Source organism: Mesitornis unicolor, unplaced genomic scaffold (assembly GCF_000695765.1).
Source record: "Mesitornis unicolor isolate BGI_N332 unplaced genomic scaffold, ASM69576v1 scaffold22226, whole genome shotgun sequence".
Lineage (NCBI taxonomy): Eukaryota > Metazoa > Chordata > Aves > Mesitornithiformes > Mesitornithidae > Mesitornis > Mesitornis unicolor.
The window spans coordinates 24,765-43,230 of NW_010191986.1; the positions used below are offsets into that span (position 1 = coordinate 24,765).

General features: G+C 45.6%; 1 protein-coding gene across 1 annotated transcript in view; it reads right to left on the bottom strand.

Annotated features, from left to right (window-relative positions):
* The window catches only part of CACNA1G (calcium channel, voltage-dependent, T type, alpha 1G subunit), a 98,187-nt gene that overhangs the window by 14,990 nt on the left and 64,731 nt on the right, over window positions 1-18,466 (bottom strand). The window contains exons 25-34 of the mRNA XM_010186923.1: window positions 17,868-18,081; window positions 15,351-15,401; window positions 9,384-9,535; window positions 6,927-7,036; window positions 5,769-5,902; window positions 4,514-4,584; window positions 4,155-4,233; window positions 3,952-4,073; window positions 2,704-3,048; window positions 253-393 (exon numbers count right to left, since the gene is read on the bottom strand). Coding sequence (XP_010185225.1) covers window positions 253-393; window positions 2,704-3,048; window positions 3,952-4,073; window positions 4,155-4,233; window positions 4,514-4,584; window positions 5,769-5,902; window positions 6,927-7,036; window positions 9,384-9,535; window positions 15,351-15,401; window positions 17,868-18,081 — 1,419 coding nt within the window. The remainder of the gene's footprint in view (window positions 1-252; window positions 394-2,703; window positions 3,049-3,951; window positions 4,074-4,154; window positions 4,234-4,513; window positions 4,585-5,768; window positions 5,903-6,926; window positions 7,037-9,383; window positions 9,536-15,350; window positions 15,402-17,867; window positions 18,082-18,466) is intronic.

An 18,466-nucleotide genomic window follows, 5' to 3' on the forward strand; every position in this document is an offset into this window, starting at 1 on the left:
CAAACTGTAAATCCCAATGAAAAACTTCTTACTGTGTTGAAGAGGGAAGCTCAGAGCCTGTACTTTTCCTCTTGTGGTGATATACAACATCATAAAACCAAGATATTATCTCGACTCCCACAGAAAAAGCCCAAATGACTTATGTTTCAAAATCCCTGCGACAATATTGCATAAAGAACTTTAACTCTCTATTAAAGGTCTCAGTCAAATCAAGTTTGGATGGAGACTTTGCAGGAAATTAGGAATATTAACCTGGTTCTCAGAGTTGTAATATTCGGGAGCTGGGAGGGCATAATGATGGTACACAGAGCCTGACAGGTTGTCCATCAGCTTCAGCTCTCCTTCCAGAGATTCCTGGATCAGCAGTGATATGGTATCAAACAAGTGCCTTTCCTAGGAGGGGTGGTGTATAGCATGCAGAAAGACAGAGCAAGCCAAAAAGAGAGAGGAGAAAAAGGTGAGGGACAGAGACAGAGAGAGAAAAGGACAGTACATAAAACCCAACAAAGAAAAGGGGGAAAAAACCAGAATAGAAGGGACAGGGAAAAAAACCAGAAACATTTAGGGAGAATAGTGGTAACAGGAACAACGGGACAGGAGAGGTGAGGCAGGAGAGGAGAGAGAACAGTGCAGTAATATCACGGTGAGCAGTGACAGCTTTCTCAGACATCACAAGAGATGCTGGCTGACCCGGGGCCGCGGTGCTCCCACTTAGGGCCCTCCTCAGAGATAACACGTGCTCTCAGCGTTAGTCCTGGGATCTGAGCTCAATAAGGAGGCTGGTATAGCAGCATCTTGATACTTGGTGCTGTGAATTTCTACAGGACACTACTGCTGTGAGGTTTCTATACCCATTGCCCACACTTCTGAGCAAGAAAACCTAATGTTTGACACCTACATCTATACCCAGGAGTCACATAAATTCAAATAACCTGACTTGAAGAGAAGTTGAGCATCCTGTCCATGAAAGCTGCAGATGCCCAGGATGGACACATGTTAGGTCACTAATTCATGTGCCAGACATGGGTTGAGGTGCTTTAGTTGTCCTGGCCAACTTCAAGCTGGCTGGCCCGCCCCAGCACAGACCACAGGAGGTTAAACAGAGCAGGGTCTGGCTTTCGCAGGCAGCATGGGAGCAATTTAAAGGTTGCATCTTTCATGTTGGGAATGCCTACTACATTCAATGAAATGAGGACCGTTGTTACAGTCAGACAGCACACAGTGCAAAAATCCCGGGGAACTGGCAAGCAAAAGAGCATGCTGACCACATGTCCTTGCAGGGTCATGTCCTGGGAATTGTATTCCTCTGCTATCGTGCTCAAGCATCAAATTTGTCCTGAAGATTTTAGCTGGGAGAATAAGTATTCGTAATAAAATCTCCCAGAGCGTTTTGAGGCTTCTGTTTGAGTGAAAGAGCAAGAAACACTCTCTGGAGATCATGACTAGAATAAGCTTTTTCCAAAGCCACCTTCAGAGAGGGCAGGCTTAGGAGACCGAAGAGCTGCGGGTACCCTCCCCATTCATTTATCTTGCAATTTCTCTCTTTGCCTGTGTGAGGACTGATACAGGACAATAAAGCTGAGGACAGTTTGCCAGTGCTCTGCCTAACATACAACAACAGCTGGGACATGTTTTTTCTTCCTAGAGGATGTAATGAGTCTGGATGTCCCCATATTGCCCTGAACTCCTTCTTCCTGTGCCAAAAAGCATCTTTGGACTCCATCTCAGACATCAGTGACTCCTAATGGCACCAGAAATTTCCAGTAGCTTAAGAACTGAAACAAAACTTAAGCAGGGATTTACTCTTTTTTCACCCTTGGACTAAAGATCATAAATTAGTTTTTCATGCATTAGAATACTCATTAGTCCACCCCAGGCAGCAGCCAAGATATGCTGTTGTGAAATCATGATGTAATAAAAGTTAATGAGGTCTGTGTAGAGTTTTAACCCAATTTGCAATCAGCTAAGACTAAAAAAAGGCTGGACCGTTTTTCTTGTATAATTCCAGTTCGGTTCCCTCCCAGAGGACCTGTCTGGGTCTTGACCTCACTTCTCTCATTCCTCAAACTGAGTCTTCATCCAGAAACTTTGCTTTAGAGAGATTTGTTGCAACTCGTAGCAGCTACCACATTTCGGCCCTGCTCTGGCTGGTGGGAGTTTTGCCACCAGTTCTGGTGAGCTCAGGTTTGCATCCCCTTCAGGTTATTCTGCTGTTAAAATAATCTTTTCTTACAAGCTTGATTGTGGGGGTGGATTTTAAATTGAGGTTACATGAAACAAATTTAATGCTTAAGGAAAGATTAGCCAAGTTTTATTCCTCTTTTATGTTGTGGTTCATGGTCTGCATTAGAAAAGCAAACACATTACTGCTCACAATTTTGCTATCAGAAAGGGCCTAACCTGAACTCTGGATGAGAGCAAATTTGGAGCTAGCTTTGAACTTGGTGGCTTGGACACATCTCCAGAACAAACTGCAAAGCTCTCTACCTCTGAACAGATGCATCAAGGTGGTCTGAAGACCTGCCTGGGGTCTCTTCCCTGGAGCATTGGTGACCACACCACGCAATGGTCAGTCAAGCAGACAGCGAGGAATACAAGCCCTGGACGCACAGTACACCCACTCCTTCGTTACCGGCTCGTGCATGTCTCCCCCTAGCAAATATGCAGGTCAAGCCCTCTTCACCCTCCAACTGCGATTCTCACCATAGGGTAAGCTAATGAGAGCTGAGAATCCACCTTGATTTGCATGGGATTGGTACATCCTCGGGGGCTCTCAGGTCTGTCTCCACCAGCGCTGCCTGTCCACACGAAGATATCCGAGGGGCTGTGTTGGCTGGGGGCGATTGTCTTCATTTCCATCTCCAGCTCTGCTTCGAGCTCTGCCTCCTCCTTAGCCTCCTTGTTGCTCTCCTCCAAGTGCTTCATGAGCACGGCAATCACCACATTCACCAGGACAAACTGGGCCGTCAGCACAAAGGAGACGAAGTAGATGGGTGAGATTACAGTGTTGTAGCAGGTGGACTCCTGGTCACAGTCTCGCAGTGTGTCCTGAAAACAGAGGAGAAAGGATGGAGGGGTGTGAAGAGACTCCAGCATGGACCTCAGTCTGCTGTCTGGTCACCTGGCTGCAATGGCTTCTCTTTTCATGAAGAAAACTCAGAAGGTTGGGCAAATTTCATGTCTAGAATGGCAAAATACTTGCCAGTAAAACCTGTTTTCTGTGTTGGTCACCACAGAGGAAATGGTCCTTGGGGTGTGTGTTGACAGACACAGACACCCTGCTGCCCCTAAAGGGACGGCTGTTTTACCAGCTCAGAGACCAAATACACAAGAGTGGCACACAGATCCAGGGCACAGCAAGGTGCAGCTACAACCCACCAGTTATCCCACAGCAGCTGGGCTTGCAGGCTCTTTCCTCAAGTTCACACCCTGTCATTAAGTTTGGCCACCTAACATTCAGCCTGGGCTACAAATGGACAGCGAAGCAATTCCTTCAGACCAGCGAGCACCCTGGGTATGCATGGACCAGATTTCTGCACAATAGCATGCCTTTATGGCTGTCCCCCAAGAAAGATTCTCTCTCAGAAACCTGGGTTTTCCCAGAAAAAAACCCACCAAAGTAACACCAACAAGACTTTTAAGGAAAAAAACTAAAACCAATGCATGTAACTGGGCTGCACTCATGCTACTTGAGAGATGAGTCCCTTTATTTTTTCCCTTGTTTTTTAAGTTGCTCTCTTGAGGTAAAAAAGGACATATATGGAGCATGCTGGGAGCTTGTAACTGTCAATATTGCATTGCTGGGAGGAGGGAACAGAGATGTTGGAGACTTTGCCCAGTGTGCACAGGAAGAGACGTAAGTGTCCTGGCTGGGCATTGTTACCCAGAGCAGAGCAGACAGCTTCTAATTATGCAATTACAGGCAATACTCATTTCCTGTGCGTCTCTTACCTTCATTATCCCATTCCAGTTGTCTCCCGTGGATACTCGGAAGAGGGTCAGAAAGGCCATCCCGAAGTTTCTGAAGGTGGCGTGGCGTCCCAGCCCCTCGCAGGGGTGCGTGTCGTCGCACTCTGCAGGACCAAGCACAGCCGTGAGACCCCCACTCCCGAGACCCCCACTCCCACCCCCTCTGCCGGCACAGGAAGACTCACCGAGGTCTCCAAACAGCTCCACTCCAAGAGCTGCAAATATGAAAAACAACAACATGAAGAGAAGACCCAGATTCCCCACCTGGAAAGAGAAAAAGAAATAGGGGGAAAAAAAACAACACAAAAAAAGAGCATTCATTGATTTTTTGTTCCAGACCTGTTTCTTGCTGTATTCTTTAATCCAAAACTTAAATTGCTTCAGGGGAAAAATGACCTCAATGTGAGGACTCTATCTCAGACTGTGCTTCAGAAGGGAAATGTGATTCTCTAATGACAATAAAGATAAAATGATTAGCATTCCTCTGCAATAGGAAATTAGCTCTGGGCCAGAGGAGAGCTGGTTTGATATGGCAGTGGGTTACCTGCGGCAGTGCTTGCATCACGGTGTCCAACAGGGCTCTCATCCCTACAGCCATCTTCAGCAACTTCAACACTGCGGAAAACATGTTTGTAATATGGTAACAGCAGTGTTAGCACGGCGCCACAAACTCAGTCCCTCTCCCAGGAGCCAAAGATTATGGGAAGAGAAATGTGAAATCATGTCAAGTGTTCTCCGTTAGCTGCTACAGTCCCTGGCCTTTTTACATCATTCCTGGTTGCTTGGTTACTTTTAAAATCCCATGAACAGCTGCATCACCTATCCTGAGACCTGGAGAAAGCATCATCGTTCTCCTGGCTTTTTCTTTCCCCACTTTATCTATGCTGGACCCGTCTCCTCCTTCCTCTGGTTATGGTGAGCAATTACTTTCCCAGCCCTGGGGCTATTTTCCCACTTCCATAGGCTCCACGCTTTCAAACGTGATTCACCGAGGAGCTGATTTATACATCTCTTCCAGAAGGTTGCATTTCCAATTGGAAACCACATGTATTTTTAATTCTGAAAGGGATCCAATGCACAGGGTTGGATTTTTCCCCCCATGAGACACAGCAGCATTTCATATCCCCTTCAATTCCTTCTCTGCTTAGATGAGGGCTGCAATCATAGCAATTATGCCTCAGAGCAACACTGCCCTTCAGGAGGGCCTGAGGTACTTTATTAAGGGCCTGAGCACTCACATTTTACATCTTCATCGTTTTGCCCTGAGACGTCCCTTTTCTGAAAAGCCAGGCCCTGAAGAAGCTGCCTTCCCAACCCAGGTACGTGTCGCTACACATCTGAGGGGACAGATGGATGCTGAGTGACGAGGCACGCTTTGTCACCAAGTGGTGAGATGAAAAGCCCCACGGGAAATTAAATTTATTAGTTGCTTGTCTTTTAAAGCCAATGTGTTTGAGCTTGTAGTCTCGTAATCCCTGTTAGAGATGACTTTGATTTGACTGGCATATTTTTTCCAGGTACATCTCTGGGAGTTACAGCCCCAACTATTTCTCCTTTATTTCTAAGCTCTCCGCCTTCAAGTCCTCTTAAGATAAAAACACATGGTCAGTTGGCTCAGCTTTTTGGCTCCTCGCAAGCATTTTCCCCCATTGTTCTTTTATTTGTTTACAGCCTGCTGACGCCAGAACTATGCTCACTGTGATGGGGATGTGCCCCAGAACTGTTTCCCAACGCTCAGCTCTCTCCTAGAGGCGACCCTACACCTTGAACGCGAGCCAATTCTGCTTTATTCATCTCACCTCGAGCAATCCTGAGCACCCTCATGATTCGGATAATAGTGGGGTTAATTGGTAGTGAAGCGTTCACCTCAATCTCTTCCAAAGTGATGCCCATGATAGACAACAGCACGATTGCCAGATCTAATTGGTTCCATCTGGAGACAACACAAAATGAAGTTTAACATCTACTAAGAAGCTGGCAAGGGGAGGTAGCTCGTTTCACACAAATTCCAGTAATTTCAATGGTTCTAGCACTCAAATGATTCTGCAGCATTTTTCTGAGGGTATTATACAAAAGCAGTTATGTTATGAAATCATTATAACTAATGCATCTCGTTAGAAAATCAGCCAGTTCCAAAGATATCCTTGACTGAGGGGAAACAGGAACAAAAGCCGGGCAGATTTCTACCCAGAGGCTGCAGACCCCAGGAGAGATGCTGCGGTATCTGCCCGGCCACCTCCAGACACGACACTTGTGGACCTCAGCGTGAGCAACCACGACAGATCTGCCCTAGAAAGAACCAGAGCCGGTGTCTAGTCCTTCCAACAAAAATCCTGCTGGGCAAAGGAAATACCCCCAAGATTTGAACCAGGTCAGAGAGGTAATCCCAGCACAGACACCCGAAACACGGGGACTGTGGTGGAACCATCCCCAGCTGCCAAAGGGCTCTTGTCAAGTCCTGTTAAGTGCCAGTGCTCTTGGTGTTAACATGGCAAACATGGGAGGAGAAAGATTCACCAAGGATGTAAAAATCTGTGAGGTAAGAGAGCGCTAAATCTAGAAAAAGAAACTATGTCATCTGCTGCTCCACAATTGCATAAAAAGAAGTCTCTTTTTTCTTTCATTTCAATTCAGGACCAGATTTTCTCTCTTGGCATAAATTTTAGCACTTCACCAGGCCCTCTTGATTATATGGACATGCAACTGGTGTGAGAAGAGAGCCAGCTGCTTGGTGTGAGACTTGCCCCTATTTTGTCCACTCCCAAGGGCCAAAGGGGTGTAGTAACACCCCTTGGCACACAACCCTTTCCCCAACTCACATGCCAAGCCTCCACCTACCCAGGTTTCAATCAGTCACATTGATTCACATGGGTCAGGCTGACATCACTGGGAAGAGCATTGGGGTCCAGGACACTGAATTTGGGCAGCTCTCTCCAGAAACCCGGAGCTTTTCTTACCTGTCTTGGAAGAAGCGACGAAACCCAAAGGCAATAAGCTTGAAAACAGACTCCAGGACAAAGATAACAGTGAAGATGTAATTGCAAATCTTCAGGGCTTCATCGAGAACCTGGGATGTGGACACAGGACCGAGGTTAGGTGCTAGCTCTACTGAGGGGCCTCACTGCCTGCAAACCTGCCCTCCTCTTCTTCCACCAGTTAGCCTTTCCCAGACTACAGACAAAAGGCTTCAACTGTGAAGTCCCAGTACTCCAGGGAGTGCACAGACTGCATCTCTGCCTGGCCCCAACCCAGCTGAGAGCATTCACAGGTGGGGCTGACCCAAACCCAAGGCACGGCTCAACCCCAGGGCAGTAACACAGCCCCAGCTGGGATTGCCTGGGGCAGTGGCAAAAGCTGCTGCATTTGCAGGTGTCAGCAGTGCAAACCCTCATGCTCTGGGCAGAAACCTGAATTTCATCCCTTTTGCTCATTTGTGCACTGCTGCAAGAGCTGTGGGCCAGCTAGGACCATGCAAGCGCTGGCCAAATGGCTTCTTTGTGACAGCCTGCCATTTACTCCTCACCTTGAGCTTTTGGCAAGGAGCAGAAGCGAGGGATGGCACGGCAGCAGGAGCGAGTGCCTCGGGTTTTTCTCTGCCTACCCTCCCCTCTGCAGGTGCCACAGCCTGGCCATTAACTACAGGTGCCTCCTGGCTGGGACAGCTCTTGTACAGGCAGGTGTTAAACCACGTCAGAGGTGATTTTTCCCAAAAGTCCTGCTCATGAAGGAGCACCGCGGAAGCAGCAACCTGTATGGCCTTTTAAGTACCGTCCAGCAATGGGATGGTAATTACTGTGTCCAGAGCACTGTTAGGGAACGTGGGAGATGGCAACAGAGTGTTCCCAGACCAAAATTAAGCCTCGCTGATCCCCAAGCAGGAGAAATCATAGTAGAGGGGGTTTAAGCCAGGCACTCTGCCTTCATGCTTCAAGCATCCCTAGACGAAAAACACCTCACCTGCCCAAAAAGTACAAGCCCAGCCATGAAAGGAAGCCGGGGCTCTGAATGAGTCTCCCAGTCATACTGCAGGGGACCTGGGCTCTGCCAGCAAATGAGCATATCTATTTGACAAAAGCAGATTTTGCCCAGTAGCTCTTTGCTCGAACCCCTCTGCATGTACCACAGCCCTTCCCCTCTATGGGCTGGGGTCTCATCCACAGGGCATCCTGGGGTATCCCACTACCATCATGCCAAGCAATGGCTAGACTGGATATGAAGCTCTCTGGTACATTTAGCCTTTTAAATACCTGCAGGATCGCAGCCCCCAGGTACCCAGACCAGGGGGGTCTGGGGGCCCTGATTCAGCAGGGCTCTCAAGCACGTGCATGGCTCTACCGGTGCTGTCATCTCAGCACAGCTCAGGCTTGGAGTTATTACCCCCAGATGCTGCATACCAGAGGCTTAGAGACAAAATGTTATTTTCCTAAAGAAAATTAAAAACAAAAGCCTGCCCAACATTTTTATAATACAGGAGAAAATGTGGCTGCAAAACGACTGCGGTAAGACGCACACCCTAGAGCGATTCCAATACAGGCTCCTTAGCCAACAACCTTTTTCATCACCAAATGACTGAATCATGCAATGAGCCTTCCAGGGTATTTAAAGGTGACCTGAACAGAAAAAAAAAATAAAATTGGACTTGTGCCCTTTTACTTTTTGGCTTCTTTATGATAGGCTGGAGGATATTTTTCCCCTTGCTTGCACGTCTGAGTTATTTGGGGTTTTTTTACATTACATATTCAAGTCCTGTCTAGTCTTAAAGAATAGTTCCTTCTATTGTGTGTTATATTTATTCATTCTGGAAGTGGCTAATAAAAATAAGTACAAGTTATATGGCAAAGGCAGCTATTTCCATTTCATTCTTATGCACAAGAGACTTCACATCTCAGGACAGGCTGTTTTTATTTTCAGAATATGACAAAGACCCAGGAACTTAGCGTACTAATACATTAAAATATCTTTTAAGGACCAGCACGGAATCCAGCGTCTGTGAAAACTGGGCCCTATGGGACACTGGGGCTTTAAGAGAAACTTTGCAAAAAAGAAAAATTTCAAAATTCTTCTATTCTTTTTCATTTTCCTCCTTTCTTTTGGTGCAAATCCGAAGTCAAATAGAAGATTTCAATGACAATCTCATCTAGCAAACCAAACAAACCTGCTCCCATCCTTGTTTGCCCAGCAGTCCCTTTGCACCTAACGAGAAGGGAGTGGTGCAACACGATGCAGGTACCAAAAACCATGTTTCGAGCTGGAAGCCAGATTAGCACGGGTACACGAGGCAAAGGGCCAGGTAAGGCACGGTGAAGGGGGACCCCGTGGTCTAACGGCAAAACTGGCCTTAACTCTGCCCATCAGCACATCCCACCACGGCTGAGCACGTCCCCCCGCTGCTTTCCCCCTCTCTGTTCCAGTACCTTTGGCTGCTGGTAGTGCTCCATGGCCATGGTGATCACGTTGAGGCCAATCACGCCAGTGATGAACAAATCCAGGTAGTGGCTGGTGCACATCTGGTGGATCAGGAGGCGGAAGCGGGAGTAATCCGAATAGTAGGGCTTACACTGTGCTTCTGCAGTGGGGAGGAGGAGAGCGGACAGGCACATCAAGTCATTTCTCTGCGTCTTTCTGAAGTCAATGCACCCTCACTTTCCAACTCCAAAGATGAGAAATTCTAGACCAATTACAGCAACATGCTGTCTTTTTTTTCTTTTTTCTTTTTTTCTTGCTGGCACATTACCATTTTTAATACACAGCAGGGCTCCCGTCATCTTATATCCATTAAATATCTTCAGTGGGACATGCGCTATACTCAGCCTTATGGCATCAGGGATGAGGTGAGCTGGGATTGTTGTGCTGCTAAAGAATGTTTTCCAATAGGGAAATTTAAATTAAATATAAATTAAACCAACAATTTTTGTTCCTACTGATATTAAAAGGTCTTAAGAGTCCCCAAAGTATGCAAAAGCTCAATTAATGGTCAGCTGTTGGGGACAGATTTTACTAACAATGGCTTAGAAATACAGGCCATTGAGTTAGCAGTAGTCTTTGAAAGAGAAGTGATTCAGTCATATTGTGTTCTTTGCAATAAACTGGAGACAGAACAAAATTCAACACTTTGGCTGTCAGAGCCCTGAGAAATGGTCCATAAAAATACCAAGGAAAACTGATCAGTCAGCCTTAGCGATTAGAAAATAGCGATCCTCCATTTGGACAAGATTATCAAAGTACAGATTTCACTGTTCAACTCATTCCCGTGTTCGGCTGCCTCGGGGATGACACATGCTCTTTAGACCCCGAATGTTCCTAGAGATAAACTCAATTTACTCACCTAATCTCTAATGAGGAAATGCCAAGGCTGAGTATATAATTCAGTACAATTTTAAAGGAGGCATTATAATGCAGATTGAAGTGGAAAGGACTGTCTTGAATATGTCAGAGTATAATATTACTCTCATAATTAGATGATCAACTGGTTATGAAAATTATTGAGCTGTAAGAATTATATGGCTTGATATTTAGAGCTGCTGAGCAAATGTACAGTTTGATACATTATTCTGAGCAAAAAGTTGGGAAGAATGAATCCACAAAGCACAGGCTTGGGTTGTCCTTGGGGAAAACTAATTTTAGAAAGTAAGTTTTGCCTGGAAATAGAATTCACTCTGTCAATAGCCAATGACATTGCGATCAAACCCATAGATTTAATGGTTTCATGTGCTCCCTGCTTCTTAGCAAGATCCTGGGAAATCAGAGAAGTTTTGTTTTTTCCATAGAGACAGACCTTTCCCTTACAGCCCAGGGACCCGAGAGACAAAATCGCTCAGCACTTTTATTCTGTAGGGATTTGGAACACCCAAAACTGCTTCAGTATCATCGAATGAAAGGCAGTATTAATATTCACTTTCTGATTTGCAGTGTGCTTTAAGTGATCTGCACCTGAGTGCTAGAGCACAGTATCGATAAAAAGGTCTAGAAAATGAATTTTCATGCTGAATCTATTGAGTGCTTACAAAAAAGCAGACTGGTAGCTGCTGACTCACTCATAAGACTTTGTCAGATATCTCAGAATCCGCATAAATCTCCATAAAGTCAAGATATCTCGATCACATTATGCTAAATTATGAGTAGCAAATTAACTAAAATGTTTGAATACAATTAGGTTAGGAATAGGACCTATTTTTATGAACCAACTTATCATCTTAGAAAGAAACACCATCGTAATTGGATCACTTACTTCTGCTACATTTATGTATAATTCACATTCAAAAAGTAAAACGTCAATGTTTCTGCCTTTTCTTGCAGTGGATTTACTTATGAATAATTACACTGGAATTCAAATTTTTCCTTAGCTCTGATTGACAGGTAATTCCAAATCCTACAGAACAGCACCAACGCCGTTAGAACAGAGCGAGGATTTAGAGGGAGGTTGTAAAATGTCTCCTGTGCAGGGCTCCTGCCCCTGGATTAGCCAGTGAGTGACCTTATAAGCAGGGTTGCTGATCGTTCGTATTTCTGCAAAGGCTGCTCCCTCTTCGCGCCCCCCTCTCCCAAACCTCAAAGCTCCTTTTTGCATCTTTCCTGCCCCCAGGTTTCCACAACCAAACATCTCTGGATGCTGCTGCTGCAGATGCACTTGCATCGCCATTAGTAAATGTCTCATCCTTTCCCATTGGCTTTGAGAAGAGGGGATTTGCCAACCCTGCTTATGATTTGTGCCACCACTCGCTGCTCTCGTCTCTGTGTGCTGGCCATGCGTATTAGTGCGATACGGACATTATCGCGAGACGAACCACACACAAGCCATCATGCTGTTCAACTAGAGATCCATAGCTACTGTGTCTAGGTGGGCAGGGGACTTTTTGACCACAGAAACCATTTTCTTGCTATTGTATAAATACCATTTATTTAACTCAACCTGCGGAGTTGTGCTGAGAAGTTGTGTCTTGCTCACGTATAATGATCCAAATGCAAAGCCCATGCCCCCTATCACACAGTATCATTTCTAAATAATGCAGTAAAGATCTAAACAATACCAACATCTTGGGAAATACAGACATCTGTTAAATCCAGGTGGTGAACTTCACAACTAACACAACACCACATTACTGTACTGTTACAATACACTGTGTCAAGAACAACAAGAGCTCTGGGTTAGTCTTGGTTAATACTGGAAAGGTTAACTTGGCTTCCCGGCACACATGGTGTTAAAGAAAAGAGGAGGAGAGCAAACTAACAAAAGAATAATTGGCAGAATGAAAATGCAAGAAGATGGGGAAATACAGCAAAAGCCTACTACAAGACACCAGGCTGGTAAACAGGGTGTAAATCAAGCTGCTTCACAATGGCTGCGGGCCAAGAGTGGGGGAGAGGGAGAAGTATCTCAAATTTAGGTATTGTTGCACTGGAGAAAATCAGCTCAGAGAATGGAGCCTGAGCAATCTCCTTACAACCCAGGCAGGAAGGAGGTTTTGCAGCTGGTTGAGAACTGGCTTGGGAATCCCACCTGTGTGACAGGGGTCTGAGGAGACCATGCCAGCACAGGCAATGGATGCCCTGTGGTGGGGAGGGGTGACACTCAGTTTTAATTTATCTTTTTTTACAGGCTATAAACTCAAGGTTTTTTTCCAAGCAGAAACTCCTCTTGGCATTATCACACAGGATTATAATTGAACCCTTTGACCAGGCTGGGAAGACAGAGCATGGCAGCCCCAGCCTGTGGCAGCCAAACTCATCACCATCCTCTCCTGCCCATTGGGAAAGGTGATGGCCATTTACAGGATAAACATTTCCCATCCCTAACCCTGCTCTGATGTCTTCCAGGTGCCCTTCAGCTTCAGCAATCACAGTCTGGGTCTGGGCATTAACCTCCGTGCTACTGTTCCCGACAGCTTTAGGATGCGACCCGCAAAACGGCACCAGAGACCACCAAACCAGCGCTGGAGGCACCCCGGTTTTTGCTGGGCAGTGCCACCGCCAGCTCCCAGGGGTCCCAGGGCTCAGTCGGTCCCTGCCTGCATTGCGGGAGATTGGGCTGGGGCCACTCTCTTCCATTAACTGCATTTGCTTGGGGGGAATGGGGCTGGGCACATGGCTCTGAAATATCTCCGAGTAGCGGCTGCCTCCCAATATAGCCCTGTCAAGAGAGAAATTGCCACTTTCCCCGAGGTGGCTTTTGAGCCGGAGGTGTGTGGGCACGGGAAATTGGAATTCACGAGAGTGGGACAATTCCATTACCGTCTCCTCCAGCTTCGTCCTTCTCCTATAATAAGGGAATTAACTACTTTGCAGGTCTGAGTATATCTGGAGGACAGTGGCAGAGCAGTGAGGAATGAGCCCGTGACGCAGCTGGATTTACAAACTGTATCAAGAATATTATTAGGTTAAAAAGTAGTTTGCACTGAAGGAACTTTTTTTATTTAACCACAGCATTTTACTTGGCTTTTATTGTACTGAATGGATTTAGTAAAAAAAAAATAAATAAAAAAAAATGGAAAACGGTAAATTATTTCCACTGAGAAGATTCCAGTTGTGACAGAACTTAGATTTGAAATTTAAAAAAAAAAGGAAAAAATAAAATTATAGTATCTCACTAAGCACCAGGCAGCAGCACACACACACACAGTACTTCATCTTATCTTTGCAGAAAGAGAAAAGCAGCCCTTTGTAAGTGCAGAGATGTGTGGAAGTTTTGGGGTCACAGCTCCAGATTTCTTACTGAACCACAGGAGGTTCATCTCCAGCACCCAGGACTGAGCCCCTCACATCCCCCACAGTCAGGTTCAGAAATAAAATCTTTCTATTTCCTCTCACCAGTGCCTGGAGAGCAGCATGGCACATTCACTACCACCGGATCCAAAGAAAAGACAACAAAAGGCGACACAAAGCACAGACCTGACAATCGCACGCTTTTTCAAGGCAAACTCTAAGGATCTTTCTGAGCCTGCACAGGGTAACGGAGGGGTTTGGGATGAGTTCAATGCCTTAAGAATAAAAAAAGTAAACCAGCTTTGATGTAGCTCTGTAGGAGCAGGAGAGGAGCCACAACCAAATGAAAAGAACAAAAAATGAATATACCCCCAAAACTCAGTGACAACTCCCTGCCTCGTGCTGCCCACCTTTCACAGGAGAGGACAGGAGGCTCTGCAAGAGGAGAAAGAGGAAAGCAAAGAAAGAAAAATACCAGGAACGGCAATGGGAAGGAGATTCAGGATTTATTAAAGCATGTTGTGATAACTTCCAACAAGGCCTCAGAAATATAAGATCAAAACCTTCGTCTCCCTGAGTTATCCTCTGCAGTGAAAGCCAACAGCCCTCACCTTGCGATTTTTATTTAATCAAAGCTCCCTGTGATACGTGAGAGATGGATGGAGCCCTGCTCCCATCTCAAGCAGTGAGAGCTTGTTCACAGGCACAATTTTCCTAGCATATTATTTTTGTCAAAAATTACAGCTCTATTTGTTTCTATGTTGGTGCTTCTTTAATTATTCAGGCTAATATTCTTAAGTTATGAATTAAACAAAATGCTTGCCAGATCAAAGCTTCTTCTAAAAATAAAGAGCAAGGGACAGATTTGCAGTCCTGAGCATCATCCTGGCTTGGGGGGACGGGAAAGGGAGCCGTAAGTGAGCCATGGGTCAGGGTGGCCAGGTCCAACTCCAGCAGTGCTCAGCCCAGCTGGGTCCTTCCAGGACCTGGAAAGGCTTTGAGGTGGTATCTTTATTTGTTTTAATTCACAAGACACCTCATGGATTGAGTGGCACTCAATCCATACAAAGGATTTACCAGTTTGGCAGCATGACGACTAAACACCACGTCCACGCTGAGGTTTGATCTTCCCGATAAAGCACCAAGGCTCTGCACTATATTGAATTTTATCTTGCTGAAAAATACACTGTGCCTCTCTGAAGCACAGCATATGTGGAGCAATGAGCATGGGCTGAAGAAATAATGAAATAACTTTCCTAAGCAAGACTGCCTGCCTTCCAGAGACACTCCTGCAAATTGTTCAGAGACTCCTATGTTGGTGGTTGGAAAGCTAGAGTAAACAGCAAAGGACCCATTTCACAGTCCAGTCATTATTATTTAAGGAAAAAACCAGCAAAAACAAAGGAGAAAAAAAAAAGCCATGAAAAGTCTGACAGTGTCTTAATGAAAACCAGGAAAAAAAAATACTGAAAAACATAACATGGTTAAGGGTTTGCAAGTGTCAGTCCTGAGCCAGGTCTGCAGACCTGCAGTTCAGAATGAGATGCGTGTGCCATGAAGTAAGCAAACGAGCTGTGCACCACACACAGGGTTTAGTGGGATGCCTCACAGCAGCGGTGGCCAGCCGTTAGTGACACAGCACTGCCATTCAAGTGGGACGAGACGTGCCGACTTCCCAGTACCTTGCACTGCACTGGCTGAGCTCTCCATTAATACATCATCCAGCATTAGATCTAAAAGAACGAAATGGCATTAATCACCCGGCAGGACACACGGCAAGACTTCCCTTCCCCTTCAGAGGCCCCTATGGATTTCAGGATCTCCATTGCCTCTACCGGGAATGTTTCCTTGCAGGATCTTGGACAGTGGACCCAGCTACACGGGCTCAATGTAAAAAAGAAAGGGCTCTTGTGCTTCTCCCACATACACAGGTGGAAACCCAAGAGGTTCCTGAGAACCCCCTGGCTTGATGATGATGAAGGAGAAGACACTTCTGAAGGACGGACTTTGTACCTGAGGCAGGGCACATATCCTCCTGGGCCAGCACACCTTACAGTGACCACTTCTGCATCTGCCTACACCTTCCTGAGCTGGGATCCCACCTGCTTTCCTGGTTTTCAAATGTCCCATTGGGTAGCAGCATTTGAAGGGTCTATGATCTAAATTGGCTGTGCAACCAGTTAGATGCCTACATCTGTCTATGTCTGAAATCCATAGGTGGGTTGGGGCAACTGGGGACACTCAGAAAGCCCAGCTGAAAGGAACCCCCATGCAGTTGCTGGCATAATCAAAGCTCTGGTCTTGGCATCATCTGCAAGTTCCTACCATACAGAATGAAGCTAAGCAATGACATCTGTTGTCTCTGAGGGCAAAGCTGGACACGGTCAATTAAAAACAACGTTTTATTCAATGTGAATTGGGAAAACTATTCTGAAGCGATTTGGAGGGCTTCATACTTTGCTCTTGAAAGGTTTTTATGGTGAATACTCAGCAATATTTGATCCTCAGTAAAATAGCTGTTTATTGCCTCTTTAATTAGGCATTTCATAGGACTGAATGAATAACTACATCTCCAAGGATGGTTTGTGATTCCTTCCCGCTGGGAAATTGCCCAGGCTTACGTCTTTTCTTCATCTAGTTCCTCTAGCATTATAAATAAGGACATTAATAATAACTAAACATCTATTTTTCTTCTACAGGAATGTCTGCTTTCCAAAACGGCAACTTTAAATAGGGATCGTTCTGTCTAACCTTTAAAAACATTTTCTAACTTACCAGCCTGAAACTGTGTTTGGGAACTTGGATTGACCAAAAGAGCTTTCTAGGCATTTCCTTGATGCGAAAAACAAACAAAAAAAATTCTTTCCATCTATATCCCACTTAACTGAGAACAGTCTAACGTGTCCTCCACCGCTCTTGAGGGAAGCCTCCATCTTTCCACTGACCATCAAGGAAGCCAGGCTTTCAGCATAAACCAAAATTTGATGTCCAGAGGCTGGTGTGACACATCCTATTGGTAACAAAATCTGTGAAGCTCATGGGACTTAAAGATGTCACCAAAGGAAAGTGCTGGGTGAGTGCTGAACTGAGAGAGGCTGAGACACCGTTGTGGTACGTGGTTGCACGATTAGGCCTGTCACAGCTATTAAACTCTTAGACAATTAAAAAAAATAAAACAGACTTAATATTATCAGTTTTTGGAACAAGCACGTGATCAGACAGCCTCTTAAACAGTACTGAAGACTGTCAAAAATAGAGAAGAGGTGTGAAAGGGGACATGGAGAGAGCAGCAGGCGGACTGACCAGGGAGGGAAAGCACAAGGCTGTGGACATGAAGGGCAACGGAGAAAATTCAGTCAGAAGAGACAGCATGCAAGAAGAAGACCACCTCCAACCTGTGGCCTCTGGCTGACTTATTTCTTACTTGTTCAAGCAAATTAAAAGAAAAAAAGACTAGAAGACAAATGTCAGGTTGGAGACTTTTGGCAGAGTGGAGGTCTGGCCTCCTTTCACCTGTAAAGCCTTCTCTGGGCAGGGCTGGAAGCTTGCTCATCGTTTGGAGCTTGGTTCAGTTTGCATCAGTGCTATATTGTCTAGTTCGTTACTCTCCTCAACTGCTTTTTTTTTCCCTAATCTGTATTTCTCAAGCAAATGCATTGATATGTTTCTCTAAGGAGTTTTAAAGCATTACTAGAATGAGATGGCTCCATTATTTTATTACACTCTTGAATAGCAGTGGTGCTACTGTGCCAATAAATAAACCCGCTTGATAAATGGGACAGGTAACATCACTGTGGCATTACAAGGCTGTAATAAACCAAATAGTGAATCCAGTTATCAGCAACAGTGCTCATGACTCAGAAGATTTATGGTGCCATCCGGCACTGCTGATCTTTGCAGTTGTCACTATTTGTGTAACACTGAGCTCTGCTATCCAAGAAGCTCTGGGTCTGATTATTATTATATTTTAATTTAAATAACCTCCAATGGAAAGGTCATTGCAAATCATGCAGCCATTAAAAATGCTTCCATGGCTCCTTGCTCAGCCTAAAATGACACTATTTCCTTCATGCAAATTTTATAGCTGGACATGCTTTTGGGAGAAGAGTGATCACCAGACGCGAGGCAGGGAGGGGAGGGAGGAGGGGATCATGTGGAAGGTCAAGCAGGACTCAGAAAGATGTGGAAAGACTACCGACCAGCCATCTGTTTCTCCTTACTCCTTCTCTTTTTCTCCAGCCGGCGAAGCCTCTTCTCCTCCCGCCTCTTGGCTTCTTCCTCCTCCTGGTGCTGCCGACACTTGTGGAAATTCTCCACCACCACCCCCACGAACATGTTGAGGACAAAGAAGGCCACGATAAGCAGGAAGGAGATGAAGTAGAGGAGCATCCACGGGTTGTAGTTCATGACTGGCTGCAAAGTGGAGGAAGGCAAATGCCAACTGAACCTCAGAAAGATAAAATAGGAGCAAATTGATGCAGCTGCCCCATCCACAAAAAACACGGGGGTGCCTTGGAGGCAGCTTAGTGTGAATTTCTTCCTGAAAATTAGAGTCCTCTGAGGCATTTTGACTGAATGCTCCCAAAACCACATTGAGGACAGAGGAACCAGCTCTGTTCTGCCAACAGCAGCATCCTTTACAGCTATTGCAAGACCCACACTGAAAACCTGTACCTACACCAAGCACTGATTTTCTCCTGAAATGTCCAAATTGCTTAAGAAGTCAAACCTTCACTCTTTGATAGGTGCGGTTCTCCTAATGCTAGTTACACTACTCGTGTTGTAAAACCTGTAGGGA